Genomic DNA, 15,156 nt, shown 5'->3' on the forward strand with positions numbered 1-15,156 from the left:
TGTCTTGGATGGTGTTGAGCTTCCCGAGTGTTGTTGGGTCTGCATCCATTCAAGCAAGTGGGGAGTATTCCATCACACTCATGACTTGTGCCTTGTAGACAGTGGACATACTCTGGGCAATCAGGAGGTGAGTTACCTCTCACATAATTCTTGCTTCTGGCCTGCTCTTGTCAGCATATTTTTATAAGGTTAGTTTAGTTGAGTTTCCAGTCAATGGTAACCTTTAGACAGTAGATAGTGGGGGATTCAGCAATTGTAATGGTTACATACAGGGGAGGTAATGGCTACACGGTTTTAAGGTGGATGTTGATGCTCTTATTCCTCTCTCTGTCACAGCTAAACGCTGGGGTTCTCTTCCTGCTGCATGTGAGACGATCTGTTTTACTGACTTTGCCTTTTGTGAAGTGTATGTTTGTGGGATGTTACTATATTGAAACAGTTAATTAGTAGTAGTTAATATATATATATATTATTTTGTTGAGCATTTCAGTAAGGTTACAGATAGGCCAATTATTTTCTTTCTTTTTCATATTGTCTATGTTTTAACTAGTGGAAAAATAAAGTGTGTTTTGCTTAAAGTCGACAGTTTGACCAATTGAATTTCATCTGGAACGCATGCCTTACACTTGCCTTTACAATAAAAAAAATTTAAGATCTAGACTATCTTGTTAATTAATTTTGAGGGGCTTTGGTCTGGTCCATAATACTAGTTATAAAATGAAGAAAGTGTCCTAGCCAACATTCTTCAATGATTGCCAACAATGGATTGACTGGCAGGTGTCCATTTTTTGCATTATGTCATTATTTCTGTTTTTGTAATAGATGATTAATTGGGACATTTATTTATGGCATTTTATGCAGAGATTGTTTTGCAATTCATATCCCAGTGGGGTGCTAATAGCACCTTTTAGTTTTCAAATCCAATTAATTACTTTAGATTATGATTGTAGTTGTGAATGGAATATTGTTTGTGCAAACCTGCTGCCTAGTCGTTATTCATTTCCAATGAAGCACTTTGTGCATCTTGATATAAAAATGGCCAGTTTAGAAAGCTTAAAAAACAGCTGATCAACAGTTTAAAAAAACGCTAACAACCCTCAAATGTTGGGAAGATAAGCTTGTAGGTGGGAAAAGTTCTGATAGTCTGATAGTTCTGAAAGTCACTACAGAGCCTCCCTGTCATTAGAGAGAGATGATTGCTGCTGGCGTAATCTGAGGGTCAGCACACCTCAGGCATGGGGATGAGATTGGGAGGAACAGTCCTTCATGATCACCTTACCGGGAATTGAACACACTCTGTTGGCATCACTCTGCTTCACAAACTAGCCATCCAAGCTAACTGATTCCACATTGACAACACCTTCATAACAGACATTGCATCTCGCTTCTCTTACCCTCCCCGTTACATGGATCATGTGGGAGGGAGTTGAAAGGGAATGGGCATATGGAAAATTCCTCCATAACCTACTTAAGCAACTAATACATCCGAGAGATGACAGTAACCATGTTTTTTTCTAATTGTTAAATCTTTAGCACAATGCCTGCAAAAAATAGCTATATAGAAAGTGGGACATGATACTTTTTACTAACAAGTATGATGCTAGTTTTGAACTAAACAACTTTACAAAAACCTTTTAATCTTGTAAGCATAGAAAGATAGAAACTAGGAGCAAGTGTAGGACATTCAGCCCTTTAAACCTGGTCCAACATTCAATATGATCATGGCTGATCATCCAACTCAGTCCCGTTTTCTTCTCATACCCTTTGATTCCATTAGCTGTAAGGACTATAGAATCTTCCTATAGAGTAAATAAAATTACAGGCTTAACCTTGGTGAATTTCTGATGTGGTACCCATTAACTTGTGTCCAATTCTAAGAAACTGATGGGCCAGTGGTGTTACTGTTGGATATCTGTACAGAGATCTAGGTAATATCCTGCAGACCTGAATTCAAATCCTGTCACAGCAGATGGTGAAATTTCAATTTAATGAAGAAACTGGAATTATGAGTTTAATGATAACCATGAAGCAATTGGGAAAACCCATCTGGTTTACTAATGCCCTTTGGGGAAGGTAACTGCTGGCCTACATGTGACTCCAGACCCCTAACAATGTAGTTGACTCTTAATTGCTCTCAGGGCAACTACGGATAGACAATAAATGCTGGTACGAAAGCAGAAATTGCAGAAAACGTTCAATAGATCTGGCAGCATCTGTGGAGAGAAATCAGAGTTCGCTTTTTGGATTGAGCGACCCTTCCTGGAATCTCGACCCAAAACATTAACTAAGCTTTCTCTCCGCAGATGCAGCCAGACCTGCTGAACTTTTCCAGAAACCTCTGTTTTTGTTTCTGAGGGAAGACATCCCTCAAATACCAACTCTGTTGAGTCGAATTTTAAATGTTTCAATTAGATCACTTCTCATTCTTCTCAACTCCAATGAGTTCAGGCTCAACCAGTTCAACATTTCTTCATAGGATGTCACCCTCTTTCCAGGCATTAGGCTGTTAAACTTCTGAGTTGTTTGCGACCTTGCTTAAATAAGATGACTAGTATTGTACTCCCGATGTGTTCTCATCAATATATTGTACCTTGTATGATTGAAGCATAACTTCCCTGCCTTTATATTCAATTCTCTTCACAATGAACAATAACATTCTTTCAGGTTTTGTAACAGCCCTTTCAGCAGCATTGTTTGAATGAATTAAAAATAAAATGAGTGGCCTGGATCTGCCAAATGGAATATAATATAGACCATTTGCTCTGCCATTAAATAAAGTGATGGCTAATCTGATTTTCTGAATTAATTGCTGCCACTTGGATAGTAACTTTTGTGATTCATGCACTAAGGCATCCAGATCCCTTTATATTTCAGAGTTCTGTAATCCTCTGCCTCTTAGATATAATGCTGACTTATGTAGTCTTTTCACATTATACTCCATCTTTCAGATCCTTGAGTTCTCATTTTTATTTATTCATTCACACAATATGGGCATGACTGGGCTAGGCCAGCAAGTATTGCCATCCTTCATTGCTGAGAGGGCAGTTAAGAGTTAACCCAAAACATCAGCCTCCTGGCTCCTCTGATGCTGCTTGGCCTGCTGTGTTCATCCAGCTCTACACCTTGTTATCTCAGATTCTCCAGCATCTGCAGTTCCTACTGTCTCTGGGACTATAACCTGGTGTTATGCGATTTCTGACCTTGTCCACTCCAGTGCAACACCGGCACCGCCACACGATGGAAACAAATTCCTTTATAGGTTTCAGATGTGCTTTGGTAGTTAGCACTCCTCAGTGGTTATTTTCGAGTCCTGATGCAGAACTCAGTACAAAACGTAGGATGTGCAGTACTTGAGAGTGTGCTGCTCAGTCAGAAAGCCATTGCCTTTTTACTGAAATATTAAAGGGCCCAACAGCCCTCAAATGGATATAAATAATGTTGCAGTGCCACTGTGGAAGAGACTTTCCTGGCGTCCCATAATATTTGCATTTGAATAAATATCACAAAAGCAAATCATCTGATCATCATCAGTGGCTCATCAGCCTAAAACAATCTGGGATACATAAATATAAGCCTTTGTTTCATATTTCCTTTCTTTCTAGTTAACACTTGCTCCGTTTGATCTCCTGGTTTCAAGCAACTGAAGGAATCAAAGGGGCTTTCCAGATTATGTGCTCCACGTTTAGCTCTGTGTTCTTGTTTCGTATCTGTGTCACAGGTCAGGAGGCTACAAAGCTGTGGAAAAGGGTGACGGGAGGGAGAGAGGTTGATGATTGAAGGGAGGAAAGAATTAGCAGACAGGGGAAAGGAAGCGTTTAGTCAGCACATGTGGCTCCAAGCAAGATAAAGGGAAGCAATGGATGTAAAACATTTAGATTTTCACACGTTAGGCTACCTAATAAGAGCCCATGGATAGTTTTAGAGATAGTAGGAACTGCCGATGCCGGAGAATCTGAGATAACAAGGTGTAGAGCTGGATGAACACAGCAGGCTAAGCAGCACCAGAGGAGCAGGAAAGCTGATTTTTCAGGCCTCGGCCCTTCTTCAGAAAAGCTGAAATTTCAGCAATTTCAGAAATTTCTGAAAAAGGGTCCAGACCCGAAATATCAGCTTTCCTGCTCCTCTGATGCTGCTTGGCCTGCTGTGTTCGTCCAGCTCTACTCCTTGTTACCATGGATAGTTTTAGCATGATTACAAGATTAGCTGATCAATAGAAGACAGAGAATTGCATTTTCAGGATCATAAAATGTGAGGCTGGATGAACACAGCTGGCCAAGCAGCATCTCAGGAGCACAAAAGCTGACGTTTCGGGCCTAGACCCTCTGATGAAGGGTCTAGGCCCGAAACGTCAGCTTTTGTGCTCCTGAGATGCTGCTTGGCCTGCTGTGTTCATCCAGCCTCACATTTTATGATCTTGGATTCTCCAGCATCTGCAGTTCCCATTATCTCTGCATTTTCAGGATGTCTGATTGTAACTACTGGTGCGGCAGAGGGATCAGTGCTGGGTCACAATTAACCATCATTTAGATTCATGGCATAGATGCGGAAAATTAATGTACTGTCACCAAGTTTGCATATGACACTAAAATAGGTTAGAAGACAAGAAGTGAGGAGAACACAAAGTGTCTTCAGAGTGATACAAAACATGTGAAGTGAGTGCAGAAAGACATGGGACATGGAATATAATGTGGAAAAAATTTGAGGTAATGCGCTCTGACAGGATGAATAGAGGTGCTGAATATTATTTAATATGACATTCTGCAGAAAGCTGCAGCATCTAGGAAAATAAAATGACCAAAAACTAGCATCCAAATTTTGCAGGTAATAGAGAAGATTGGGAAGGCAAATGGTATATTGGACTTTGTTTCAAAGGGAACGAAGTATAAAAACAGGCAGCACATGCAAAAACTGTAGAAGCTACTAGTCAGACCACAGCTGGAATGGTGTGGTCTCAGTCACTTATCTCAGAAAAGATATACTGGCATTGGAGGCAGTCCCGAGATGGTTTGCTTGGCTAATACCAGGTATGGAGGGACTGTCTTCTGAGGGGACGTTCAGCAGTTTGGACTTGAACTCACTGGAGTTTGGAAGATTGAGAAGTGACTTCTTTGGAACATACAGGATTCTTAGGGAACTTAACAGGGTAAATGTGGAAACGTTATTTCACCTTGTAGGAGCAGAGGGTATAATTTCAGGACAAAGGGTCACAAATTTAAGGCAAAGATGAGGAGGAGTTTCTTCTCCCTGAGGGTAGTGAATTTGTGGAATACTTTACTGCAGAAGGCTGTTGAGTTTTGGCCATTAACTACCTTCAAGACTGAGATGGATTTTTAATCAGTTAGGGATCAAGGGTAATGGGAAAACACGGGAAATTGGAGTTAAGGATTGTCAGATCAACAATGATCTCATTGATTGGCAGAGCAGACTCATAGGGCTGAATGGCCTACTTCTGCTCCTACAACTTATGGTCTTATCTGCTTCTGATCATCATTTCTGTTCCATTCAAACAGACGACGTTCTGAAAACTTCAGCAGTAGCTGAGAGAGATTTGATAATGATCAACATCACAAGACCCAGGAAGCCCAAGTAGAGGTAAACTTTAACAGTCGAACATGTCCTCAAACAATATCCACAGTTACCATGGAGAAGCCTCCATCAGATTTACCAAAGGATTCACATCTACACCTGCCTGGATCAATGATTCACCATTATTCTTAGTTTGTAGGGAATAAACCCTTAGACTTTCCTGCTTATTCACTCACCACACTGAAAATGCACCAGCAAAGCTTTTTTCAGGTTGACTGATAACAGAAGGGTTTTGTTCATTTGAATGGAGCCACATCTTCTCCAATCCAGAAATGATGTACAATTCAGGGAGCCAAAGTCCACAAATTAGACCATGTTTGATAGATTTTGAATCCTTTGGTATTCAACAATTTATCGACATTCCTAAGCAACTGATCATTACAAACAAAAGGGACATAATATTTCAGACTTTCATTGTCAACACCCAGTGGGCCATTCAGTACATTCTAGGCTGAGATAGACAGATTTTTAACCAGTAAGGTCTACAAGGGCTGTGGGGAAAAGGTATGAAAATGAAGTTGAAGATGATCAGATCTGTCATGATCTCAATGAATAGCTGTGCAGACTCACTGGAGAGAGAAACCGTCCACTTCACAGTCACATCCTGCAACACTTGCCTGGGTGCTGTTTGTTATTAAATCATTAAAGCAGTCCTTTCTGAACTCTCCAGTCAGCTCAGAAAAGGTCCTGTTCATCACAAGCCCTGGAGAGTGAATGGAAAATGAATTACACACCGCAATTTGAAGCAGCGCCGCTTTGACGGATGTCCATGTATCCAGCCGTCTGTCCAAGATTATGGTGAACTTGATTTCTGGTTTGTGTAGACTGTGAGTAAACAGAACCAAGAAAACTGTCAAATAGGCTGAACAACAATTAGAATAAGTGATAATGGGAACTGCAGATGCTGGAGAATCCAAGATAATAAAATGTGAGGCTGGATGAACACAGCAGGCCAAGCAGCATCTCAGGAGCACAAAAGCTGATGTTTCGGGTCTAGACTCTTCATCAGAGAGGGGGATGGGGTGAGGGTTCTGGAATAAATAGGGAGAGAGGGGGAGGCGGACCGAAGATGGAGAGAAAAGAAGATAGATGGGGAGGAGAGTATTGGTGGGGAGGTAGGGAGGGGATAGGTCAGTCCAGGGAAGACAGACAGGTCAAGGAGGTGGGATGAGGTTAGTAGGTAGGAGATGGAGGTGCTGCTTGGGGTGGGAGGAAGGGATGGGTGAGAGGAAGAACAGGTTAGGGAGGCAGAGACTGGTTGGACTGGTTTTGGGATGCAGTGGGTGGAGGGGAAGAGCTGGGGTGGTTGTGTGGTGCAGTGGGGGGAGGGGACGAACTGGGCTGGTTTTGGGATGCGGTGGGGGAAGGGGAGATTTTGAAGCTGGTGAAGTCCACATTGATACCATTGGGCTGCAGGGTTCCCAAGCGGAATATGAGTTGCTGTTCCTGCAACCTTCGGGTGGCATCATTGTGGCACTGCAGGAGACCCATGATGGACATGTCATCTAAAGAATGGGAGGGGGAGTGGAAAAGGTTTGCGACTGGGAGGTGCAGTTGTTTATTGCGAACCGAGCGGAGGTGTTCTGCAAAGTGGTCCCCAAGCCTCCGCTTGGATGTAGAGGAAGCCACACCGGGTACAGTGGATGCAGTATACCACATTGGCAGATGTGCAGGTGAACATCTGCTTAATGTGGAAAGTCATCTTGGGGCCTGGAATAGGGGTGAGGGAGGAGGTGTGGGGGCAAATGTAGCATTTCCTGCGGTTGCAGGGGAAGGTGCCGGGTGTGGTGGGGTTGGAGGGCAGTGTGGAGCGAACAAGGGAGTCACGGAGAGAGTGGTCTCTCCGGAAAGCAGGCAAGGGTGGGGATGGGAAAATGTCTTGGGTGGTGGGGTCGGATTGTAGATGGCGGAAGTGTCGGAGGATGATGCGTTGTATCCGGAGGTTGGTTGGGTGGTGTGTGAGAACTAGGGGAACCCTCTTTGGGCGGTTGTGGCGGGGGCGGGGTGTGAGGGATGTGTTGCGGGAAATGCGGGAGACGCGGTCAAGGGCGTTCTCGACCACTGTGGGGGGAAAGTTGCGGTCCTTGAAGAACTTGGACATCTGGGATGTGTGGGAGTGGAATGCCAGCTTCAAAATCTCCCCTTTCCCCACCGCATCCCAAAACCAGCCCAGTTCGTCCCCTCGCCCCACTGCACCACACAACCAGCCCAGCTCTTCCCCTCCCCCCACTGCATCCCAAAACCAGTCCAGCCTGTCTCTGCCTCCCTAACCTGTTCTTCCTCTCACCCATCCCTTCCTCCCACCCCAAGCCGCACCCCCATCTACCTACTAACCTCATCCCACCTCCTTGCCCTGTCCGTCTTCCCTGGACTGACCTATCCCCTCCCTACCTCCCCACCTATACTCCCCTCTCCACCTATCTTCTTTACTCTCCATCTTCGGTCCGCCTCCCCCTCTCTCCCTATTTATTCCGGTTCCCTCTCCCCATCCCCCTCTCTGATGAAGGGTCTAGGCCCGAAACGTCAGCTTTTGTGCTCCTGAGATGCTGCTGGGCCTGCTGTGTTCATCCAGCCTCACATTTTATTAACAATTAGAATAATTTGGTTTTACTCATTGATGGGATGAGGCCATTGCTGGCCAGGCAGCATCTACTGCTGATCTTTAATCACCTGCGGGCAGTTCAGAGTCAGCCACATTGCTGTGGGTCTGGAGTCACATGTAGGCCAGACCAGGTAAGGATGGCAGTTTCCTTCCCAAAAGGACATTAGCGAACCAGATGGGTTTTTCATGACAATTGACTCAGGGTTATCATTCAATTCCTAACTCTAGATATTTTAATTTAATTCAAGTTCCACGATCTGCTGTGGCAGGATTTGGACCCCAGACCCCAGAACATTATCTGGGTCTCTGGATTAACAGTCCAGTAATAATACCACTAGGCCATCACCTCCCCTAAAAAAACACAGAAAATAGTGCAAAATAAACCCTGGCCTGCTGTGTCCATCCAGCTCTGCACCTTGTTATCTCAGATTCTCCAGTATCTGCAGTTCCTACTATCTCTGAAGCAAACTAAACCCTCTTGTGCAGCCCCTTCCCCCATTCAGCTGTTGAACCTAAATGCCCAGAGCTATATTGAGCCTGAACGTCACCTCATGAGCGAGAGGTGAGTGAATCCATGGAATTTTTTACCACAGAGGGCTGTCGAGGCTGGGTTGTTAAGTATAGTATAGAGTTGTTAAGTTACTCAAGGCTGAGATAGATTTTTAACCAGTAAAGGAATAAAATGTTATGGGGAAAAGGCAGATGAGTGGAGTTGAGGATTATCAAATTAGCTATGATCTCACTGAATAGCAGAGCAGATTGAATGGACTGAATGGCCTGCTTGAGTTTCTAAGTTTTGTGATCTTCTGGTCACATGTCATACCAACAACATAAAATCCATGCAATTTCTGAATCCATAGTTTGTCCTTTATTTTTAAAAAAATTCTCAGGCACAGCCAACACTTAGTGTCCATCACTAATTGTTGAATGAGTGTTGTGAGGCCATTGGAGTTTTGTCTTAAAACTGGATACTTCAGTGGTCAGTTGATGATCAATTTCAGCATGTGTCTGGAGCTTTATGATCAACTCACAGTTCCCTTCTTCAACGAACATTATAAATAATGTCCATTTCAATAGCGCCTTTCACAACTCCAGGACATCCTAACGTGCTTTTGAAATAATGGCTTTAACATATGATCATTATTGTAATAAAGGGAGAGCTGTGACCAATTCACACACACATCAAAATTCCACATAGCAATGAGGTAACGGCCAGATCATTTATTTTCAGTGTTGAATGAAGGATAAGTATTGACAGCAAACCAGGGTGATCACTCTTGCTCTAACTCAGCTGATGGTTTAACATCTCATCCAAAACGTGGCGCCTCCAACAGTGCGGTGCTCTCTCGTGACGGAAACAGTGCCAGCCTGGGGATAAAAGATCATGGTCCCGGTGTCACATGAACAACACCACAACCTATATGGCATATGGGAAGCAGACCTATAATCCAGAAAGCCATGGGAGTGATGGGAGATTCAAGACCCACCACAGAAGCATCGAAATTTAAATGTAAATGTAAATGACATTCATAAATCTGGATTATAAAAGTAGTATCAATAATAGTGATCATGACATGTATCATTGATTATTATTAAAGTAAAGCATCTGGTTCACTAATGTCCTTTCGGGGAGGAAATGGGCATCCTTACCTGGTCTGGTCTGTATGTGACTCTAGACCCACAGCAATGTGGTTAACTTCCCTCTGAATTGGTCAAGCAAGCCTTTCAGTTCAAGGGCAATTAAAAGTTGATTAAAATGTAAAGATGCTGGCCTTGCCAGTAACACCCACATCATGAGAAAGGGGACAGTAAAAGAAGACTATTGAACTATGACAATTCAGAAATTTGGAGATTGGAAAATGGCTGGGTGTGGCTAACTGCCTAGTGGATAAAATGGTGGTGGCATTGACCTGCATCTGCTGCCCTTGTCCTTCTAGATGCTAGAGGTCATTGGTTTGAAGACTGCTTTTGAAGGAGCCTTGTTCAGCTTCTCTAATGAATCCGGTAGATGAAATCATAAGAAATAGGAGTAGGAGTGGGCCATTCAGCCCCTCAAACCCGCTTCACCATTCAATAAGATCATGGCTGACCTGCTCCAAGCCTCAGCTCCTCTTTTGTACCAGTTCCTCAGAGCCCTCAGCTTCCCAATAGTTCAGAAATCTACCTCCTCTTTAAATACATTCGGCGATTTCTCCACCACAACTCTCTGGGCTAGAGAATTCCACACACTTCCTACCCTCTGGCAGAAGAAATTCCTTTGCAGCTTTGTTTTAAATTAATATCTCCATATTCTGTAACAATATCCTCTAGTGAGGTTCCCTCACTAATGGAAACATCATCTCAACATCTAATCTGCCAAGCCCCCTCAGAACTGTGTCTCTCTCAAAAAATCACCATTTGTTTTAAAATCTGATGTGTAAAAGCTTAATTGGTTTGACCATTCTTAATAGGTCAACCCCTCCATCCCAGGAATGAACGTAGTAACTTTATTTTGAACTATCTCTAGTCTCAGTCTAACCTTTTCTAAACATAGCAATTAAAACTGTACATAGTAGTCCTGGAGTGGTCTCACTAACATGTATACACAGCCAAAGCAAGATTTCCCTATTGCCACTCAGTCTATTCTGTCCAGAGTACATCTCTGAACTTAAATGTGACTTCAGAGGGACCATGTACAAATCACAGCATAGTGCAGTAGCTCCACAGAGACCCCTTCTCTGTCAAATAAGGAAGTTTCATTCACCAACTCCATTCTCAACATTTCTTGTTGCAATGCTGTAACTGAGTACACCAGCATCAACCCAGGTTCAGAAATAACATCACACATTTAGTAAATTTGGCATCATCTACAAGCTGGAAGTGAAAATTGACGAAACCATGTCTGTACAGAGCTACAATATGCTGATGAAACACGATAGCTTGGGAAACACTTGCAGAACACCTACACTCGGCTCGCAATAAACAACTGCACCTCCCAGTCACGAACGATTTCAATTCCCCCTCCCATTTTTCAGACAACATGGCCATCATGGGCCTCCTGCAGTGCCACAACGATGCCACCCGAAGGCTGCAGGAACAGCAGCGCATATTCCGCTTGTAAACCCTGCAGCCTATTCACAAGCTTCAAAATCTTCCCTCCCCCACCTCATCCCAAAACCAGCCCAGCTCGTCCCCACCTCCCTAACCTGTTCTTCCTCTCATCTATCCCCTCCTCCCACCTCAAGCTGCACCTCCATTTCCTACCTACTAACCTCATCCCGCCCCCTTGACCTGTCCATCCTCCCTGGTCTGACCTATCCCCTCCCTACCTCCCCACCTACACTCACCTTCACTGGCTCCATCCCCGCCTCTTTAACATGTCTGTCTCCTCTCCACCTATCTTCTCCTCTATCCATCTTCAATCCGCCTCCCCCTCTCTCCCGATTAATTTCAGAACTCTCTTCTCCTCCCCCATCTCTAATGAAGGATCTTGGCTCGAAACGCCAGATTTCCTGCTCCTATGATGCTGCTTGGACCGCTGTGTTCATCCACCTCTGCACCATGTTATCTCAGAAGACACTGAAAGTCTGCAGAGGGATATAGATAGATAGTCTAAGTGAGTGGGCAAAGTTCTGGCAGGTGGAGTACAATGTTGATAAGGTTGAGGTCATCCATTTTGGTCGGAATGACAGGAAAATAGACTATGTTTTAAACGGTTAAAAATTGCAATGCACTGCTGTGCAGAGGGACTTGGGATATACTTGCGCATGAATTGCTGAAGGTAGGATTGCAGGTGCTGCAGGTAATTAAAAAGGCAAAAGGAATTTTGTATGTCATTGCTAGAGGGATGGAGTTTAAAAACAGGGAGGCTGTGCTGCAGCTGTATAGGGTCCTGGTGAGGCCACACCTGGAGTACTGTGTGCAGTTTTGGTCTCCTTACTTGAGAAGAGATATACTAGCACTGGAGGGGATGTAGAGGAGATTCACTCGGTTGATTCCAGAATTGAGAGGGTTGGATTATGAGGAGAGACTGAGTAGATTGGGATTATACTTATTGGAATTCAGTAGAATGAGGGGAGATCTTATAGAAACATATAAGATTATGAAGGGAATAGATAAGGTGGAGGCAGTGAGGTTGTTTCCGCCGGCAGGTGAAACTAGGACTAGAGGGCATCGCCTCAAAATAAAGGGAAGCAGATGTAGGACTGAGTTCAGGAGGAACTTCTTCACCCAAAGGGTTGTGAATCTGTGGAATTCCCTGCCCAGTGAAGCGGTTGAAGCTACCTCACTGAATGTTTTTAAGTCAAGGCTAGATAAATTTTTGAACAGCTAAGGAATCAAGGGTTATGGTGCTGAGTCTCAAAGATCAGCAATGATCTTATTAAATGGTGGGGCAGGCTTGAGGGGCCAGATGGCCCACTCCTGCTCCTAGTTCTTATGTTCTTATGTTCTTATTCATCAAAGTGAATAGCAAGTGGCTTGCCCTGAACACCAGCAAAACCAACATTTTTGAACAGCCTGCATTTAATGTATCAAATTCTAATGTCATGCACTGAGATTTGAAGTTGGAAAAAGACCCTCAATTCCTTAATTTTGAAAGCTGTCTATCCCAAGAGAAACTGGCACCGATAAGAGATACCCAACCGAATTTAATGTCTATCTCAGCCCTTGGTGCATTATCTACTCAAACCTTCCATAACTGTGGTCTCAGACTCCAAGTTAGAACCAGATACAAGTAAATAATGACTCTCCCAGATAGTAAGAAGCTTCGATGACTTACAGACACTGTGTGGAGAGCCGAGGACAACATCATCAACATTATCTCAGAAGGATCTTGTGAATGGGGTGGACAAACAAATAAAACAAGCAAGAACATCCTTCAAAGCATGGTCACATTGAGTGTAAACACACCAGCAACTTGATTTGTGTTCAGTATCAGATATGGAGGGAGATTACCTTAAACAGATTTGACAGACCAGATGCTGTAACCCACCAATAATTGCGTCTATTTGTCACTGTCACTGATTGAAAGATTAAACTGTGTTCTGCGTTATATCTTTCAGAAGCCAGGTTCATGGGACAGGTAAAGTCATAACATTTGGCTTCACATTTACACGTTACTGAAGGTTTTTGCTACTTTTAAGATCAATTGGCTTGGGTCTGCCTTGTCTGGTTTGTTAGATTTTTCCACGGACATGCTATTTGTGGCTGAGGAGATTTTGAATGAAAGACAAAAAAACATTAAAAACAAAGTTGCTGGAAAACCTCAGCAGGTCTGGCAGCATCCGTGGAGGAGAAAACAGAGTTAATGTTTCGGGTCCGGTGACCCTTCCTCAGAACTTCCTCAAAAATAACAACAATATTTTCTTTTATCACATGTACTGAAGTATAGTTGTGTGTTCGCACAAAACTTGAGCACTGCTGAAAATAGACACGTGGAGGTTTTGAGCCTGTATTCATCAGTATACTTACAACAACAATATAAATGGGAACAACATTTGATATTGTGTGAGAAGAGGGCACTGACTGGTTGGTAAGTCGATTCTGATAGGTGGTGGCAGTGCCATGGAGAATGCACCAGTCAGAGAATGACTGACAGTTAACTGCCAAGCTTGTTTATATTTAACAAAGATGCTGGAAAAGCTCAGCAGGTCTGGCAGTGTCTGTGAATGAAAAGACACAGTTAATGTTCCAGGTCTGGTGACCCTTCCTCAGGCCCTTTACAGATGCTGCCAGACCCACTGAGCTTTTCCAACAACTTTGTTTTTGTTCCTGATTTACAGCATCCACAGTTCTTTTGTTTCTTTTTTATATTTAAACCAGGTAGGTTAAATCTATTTTGTCAAGGCATTGCCCTGAGGAATAAACCAGAAATTGGTTACCACATAGTTTGTTGGATTGAAACAGTCACAATGGGAGTACATGTCCTTTCTGTAAATACGAAAGGATCCTCTGCATCATATATACATCTGTCTTAAATTATTCTTTTAAAAGGTGACTTTCTAGATTGTCTCAAAAGAGAAAAAAAGTCCTCTTTTCATCCACTGTGCCAAGCCCCCCTTAGGATCCTAAATATTGGAAACAAGTCACCTCTTACTCCTCTCAACTCCAGTGGATGCAACTTGGGTAGAGACAAAAAAGCTGCAGATGCTGGAATCCAGGAGGCTGGAAGAACACAGCAGGCCAGGCAGCATCTGGAGGAAAGGAACAGTCAATGTTTCAGGTATTACCCTTCTTCAGTCCTGTTTGTCTCCAGTGGATACAAGTTATATTTGTTTAATAAACCTACTTTAAATATATTTACAACCTTCCATGCATTTGGAGAGCAATACTGTCTACAATACCCGGGTGTGCTGTCATAAGTGCCCTGAAGGAGAAACACGAAATTTGTGTTTACTGTGAGAGGAAATGAACAATGATATATTAGCTTCCCTGATTATTGCCTGTGCCTGCATATTCTTCTTTTGTGATTCATGTATAAGTACATCCAGACCTCTGCATCCCATCACTGTGCAATCTCTCACTATTTAGATGTATTTCTTTTAACGTGACCGACCAAAATTGACAACTGAACAGTTTGTCACATTGTACTCTATTTGCCCACCCTCTGTAGTCCTTTGTAGCCACCTGTGCCCTCTTCACAACTGATGACTGAGCCTTCCTTTATGTCATCGGCACATTCAGCCATTATACTCTTTGACCACCTCATTGATATAAATTGTTAAAAGTCAAGATCACAGATAACTGTGAGACACCACTCATTACAATTTGCCAACCAGAGGAAAAAGAAATCAATTTATGCCTTTATTTGTTACTGTGTTAATTCTCACCTCACTTTGTTCAGCTCTTTTATCTAAGTTTAAGCAAGGCTGCAATGAGGTTAGAAGATGACTGATTCTATGTAGACTAATCGAGCGGTAATTGGCCGGTTTCGATTTTTTTTAATCCTTTATTCATTCATGAGATGAGGGTGTTGCTAACCAGGCAGT

General features: G+C 43.1%; 1 protein-coding gene across 2 annotated transcripts in view; it reads right to left on the reverse strand.

Moving 5' to 3' along the window:
- The window catches only part of mcf2a (MCF.2 cell line derived transforming sequence a), a 177,637-nt gene that overhangs the window by 107,558 nt on the left and 54,923 nt on the right, over nt 1–15,156 (reverse strand). For both annotated transcript variants that reach the window (XM_059651320.1, XM_059651319.1), the window contains exon 4: nt 6,321–6,411. In XM_059651320.1, coding sequence (XP_059507303.1) covers nt 6,321–6,411 — 91 coding nt within the window. The remainder of the gene's footprint in view (nt 1–6,320; nt 6,412–15,156) is intronic.

Source organism: Stegostoma tigrinum, chromosome 15, assembly GCF_030684315.1.
Source record: "Stegostoma tigrinum isolate sSteTig4 chromosome 15, sSteTig4.hap1, whole genome shotgun sequence".
NCBI classification, from domain to species: domain Eukaryota; kingdom Metazoa; phylum Chordata; class Chondrichthyes; order Orectolobiformes; family Stegostomatidae; genus Stegostoma; species Stegostoma tigrinum.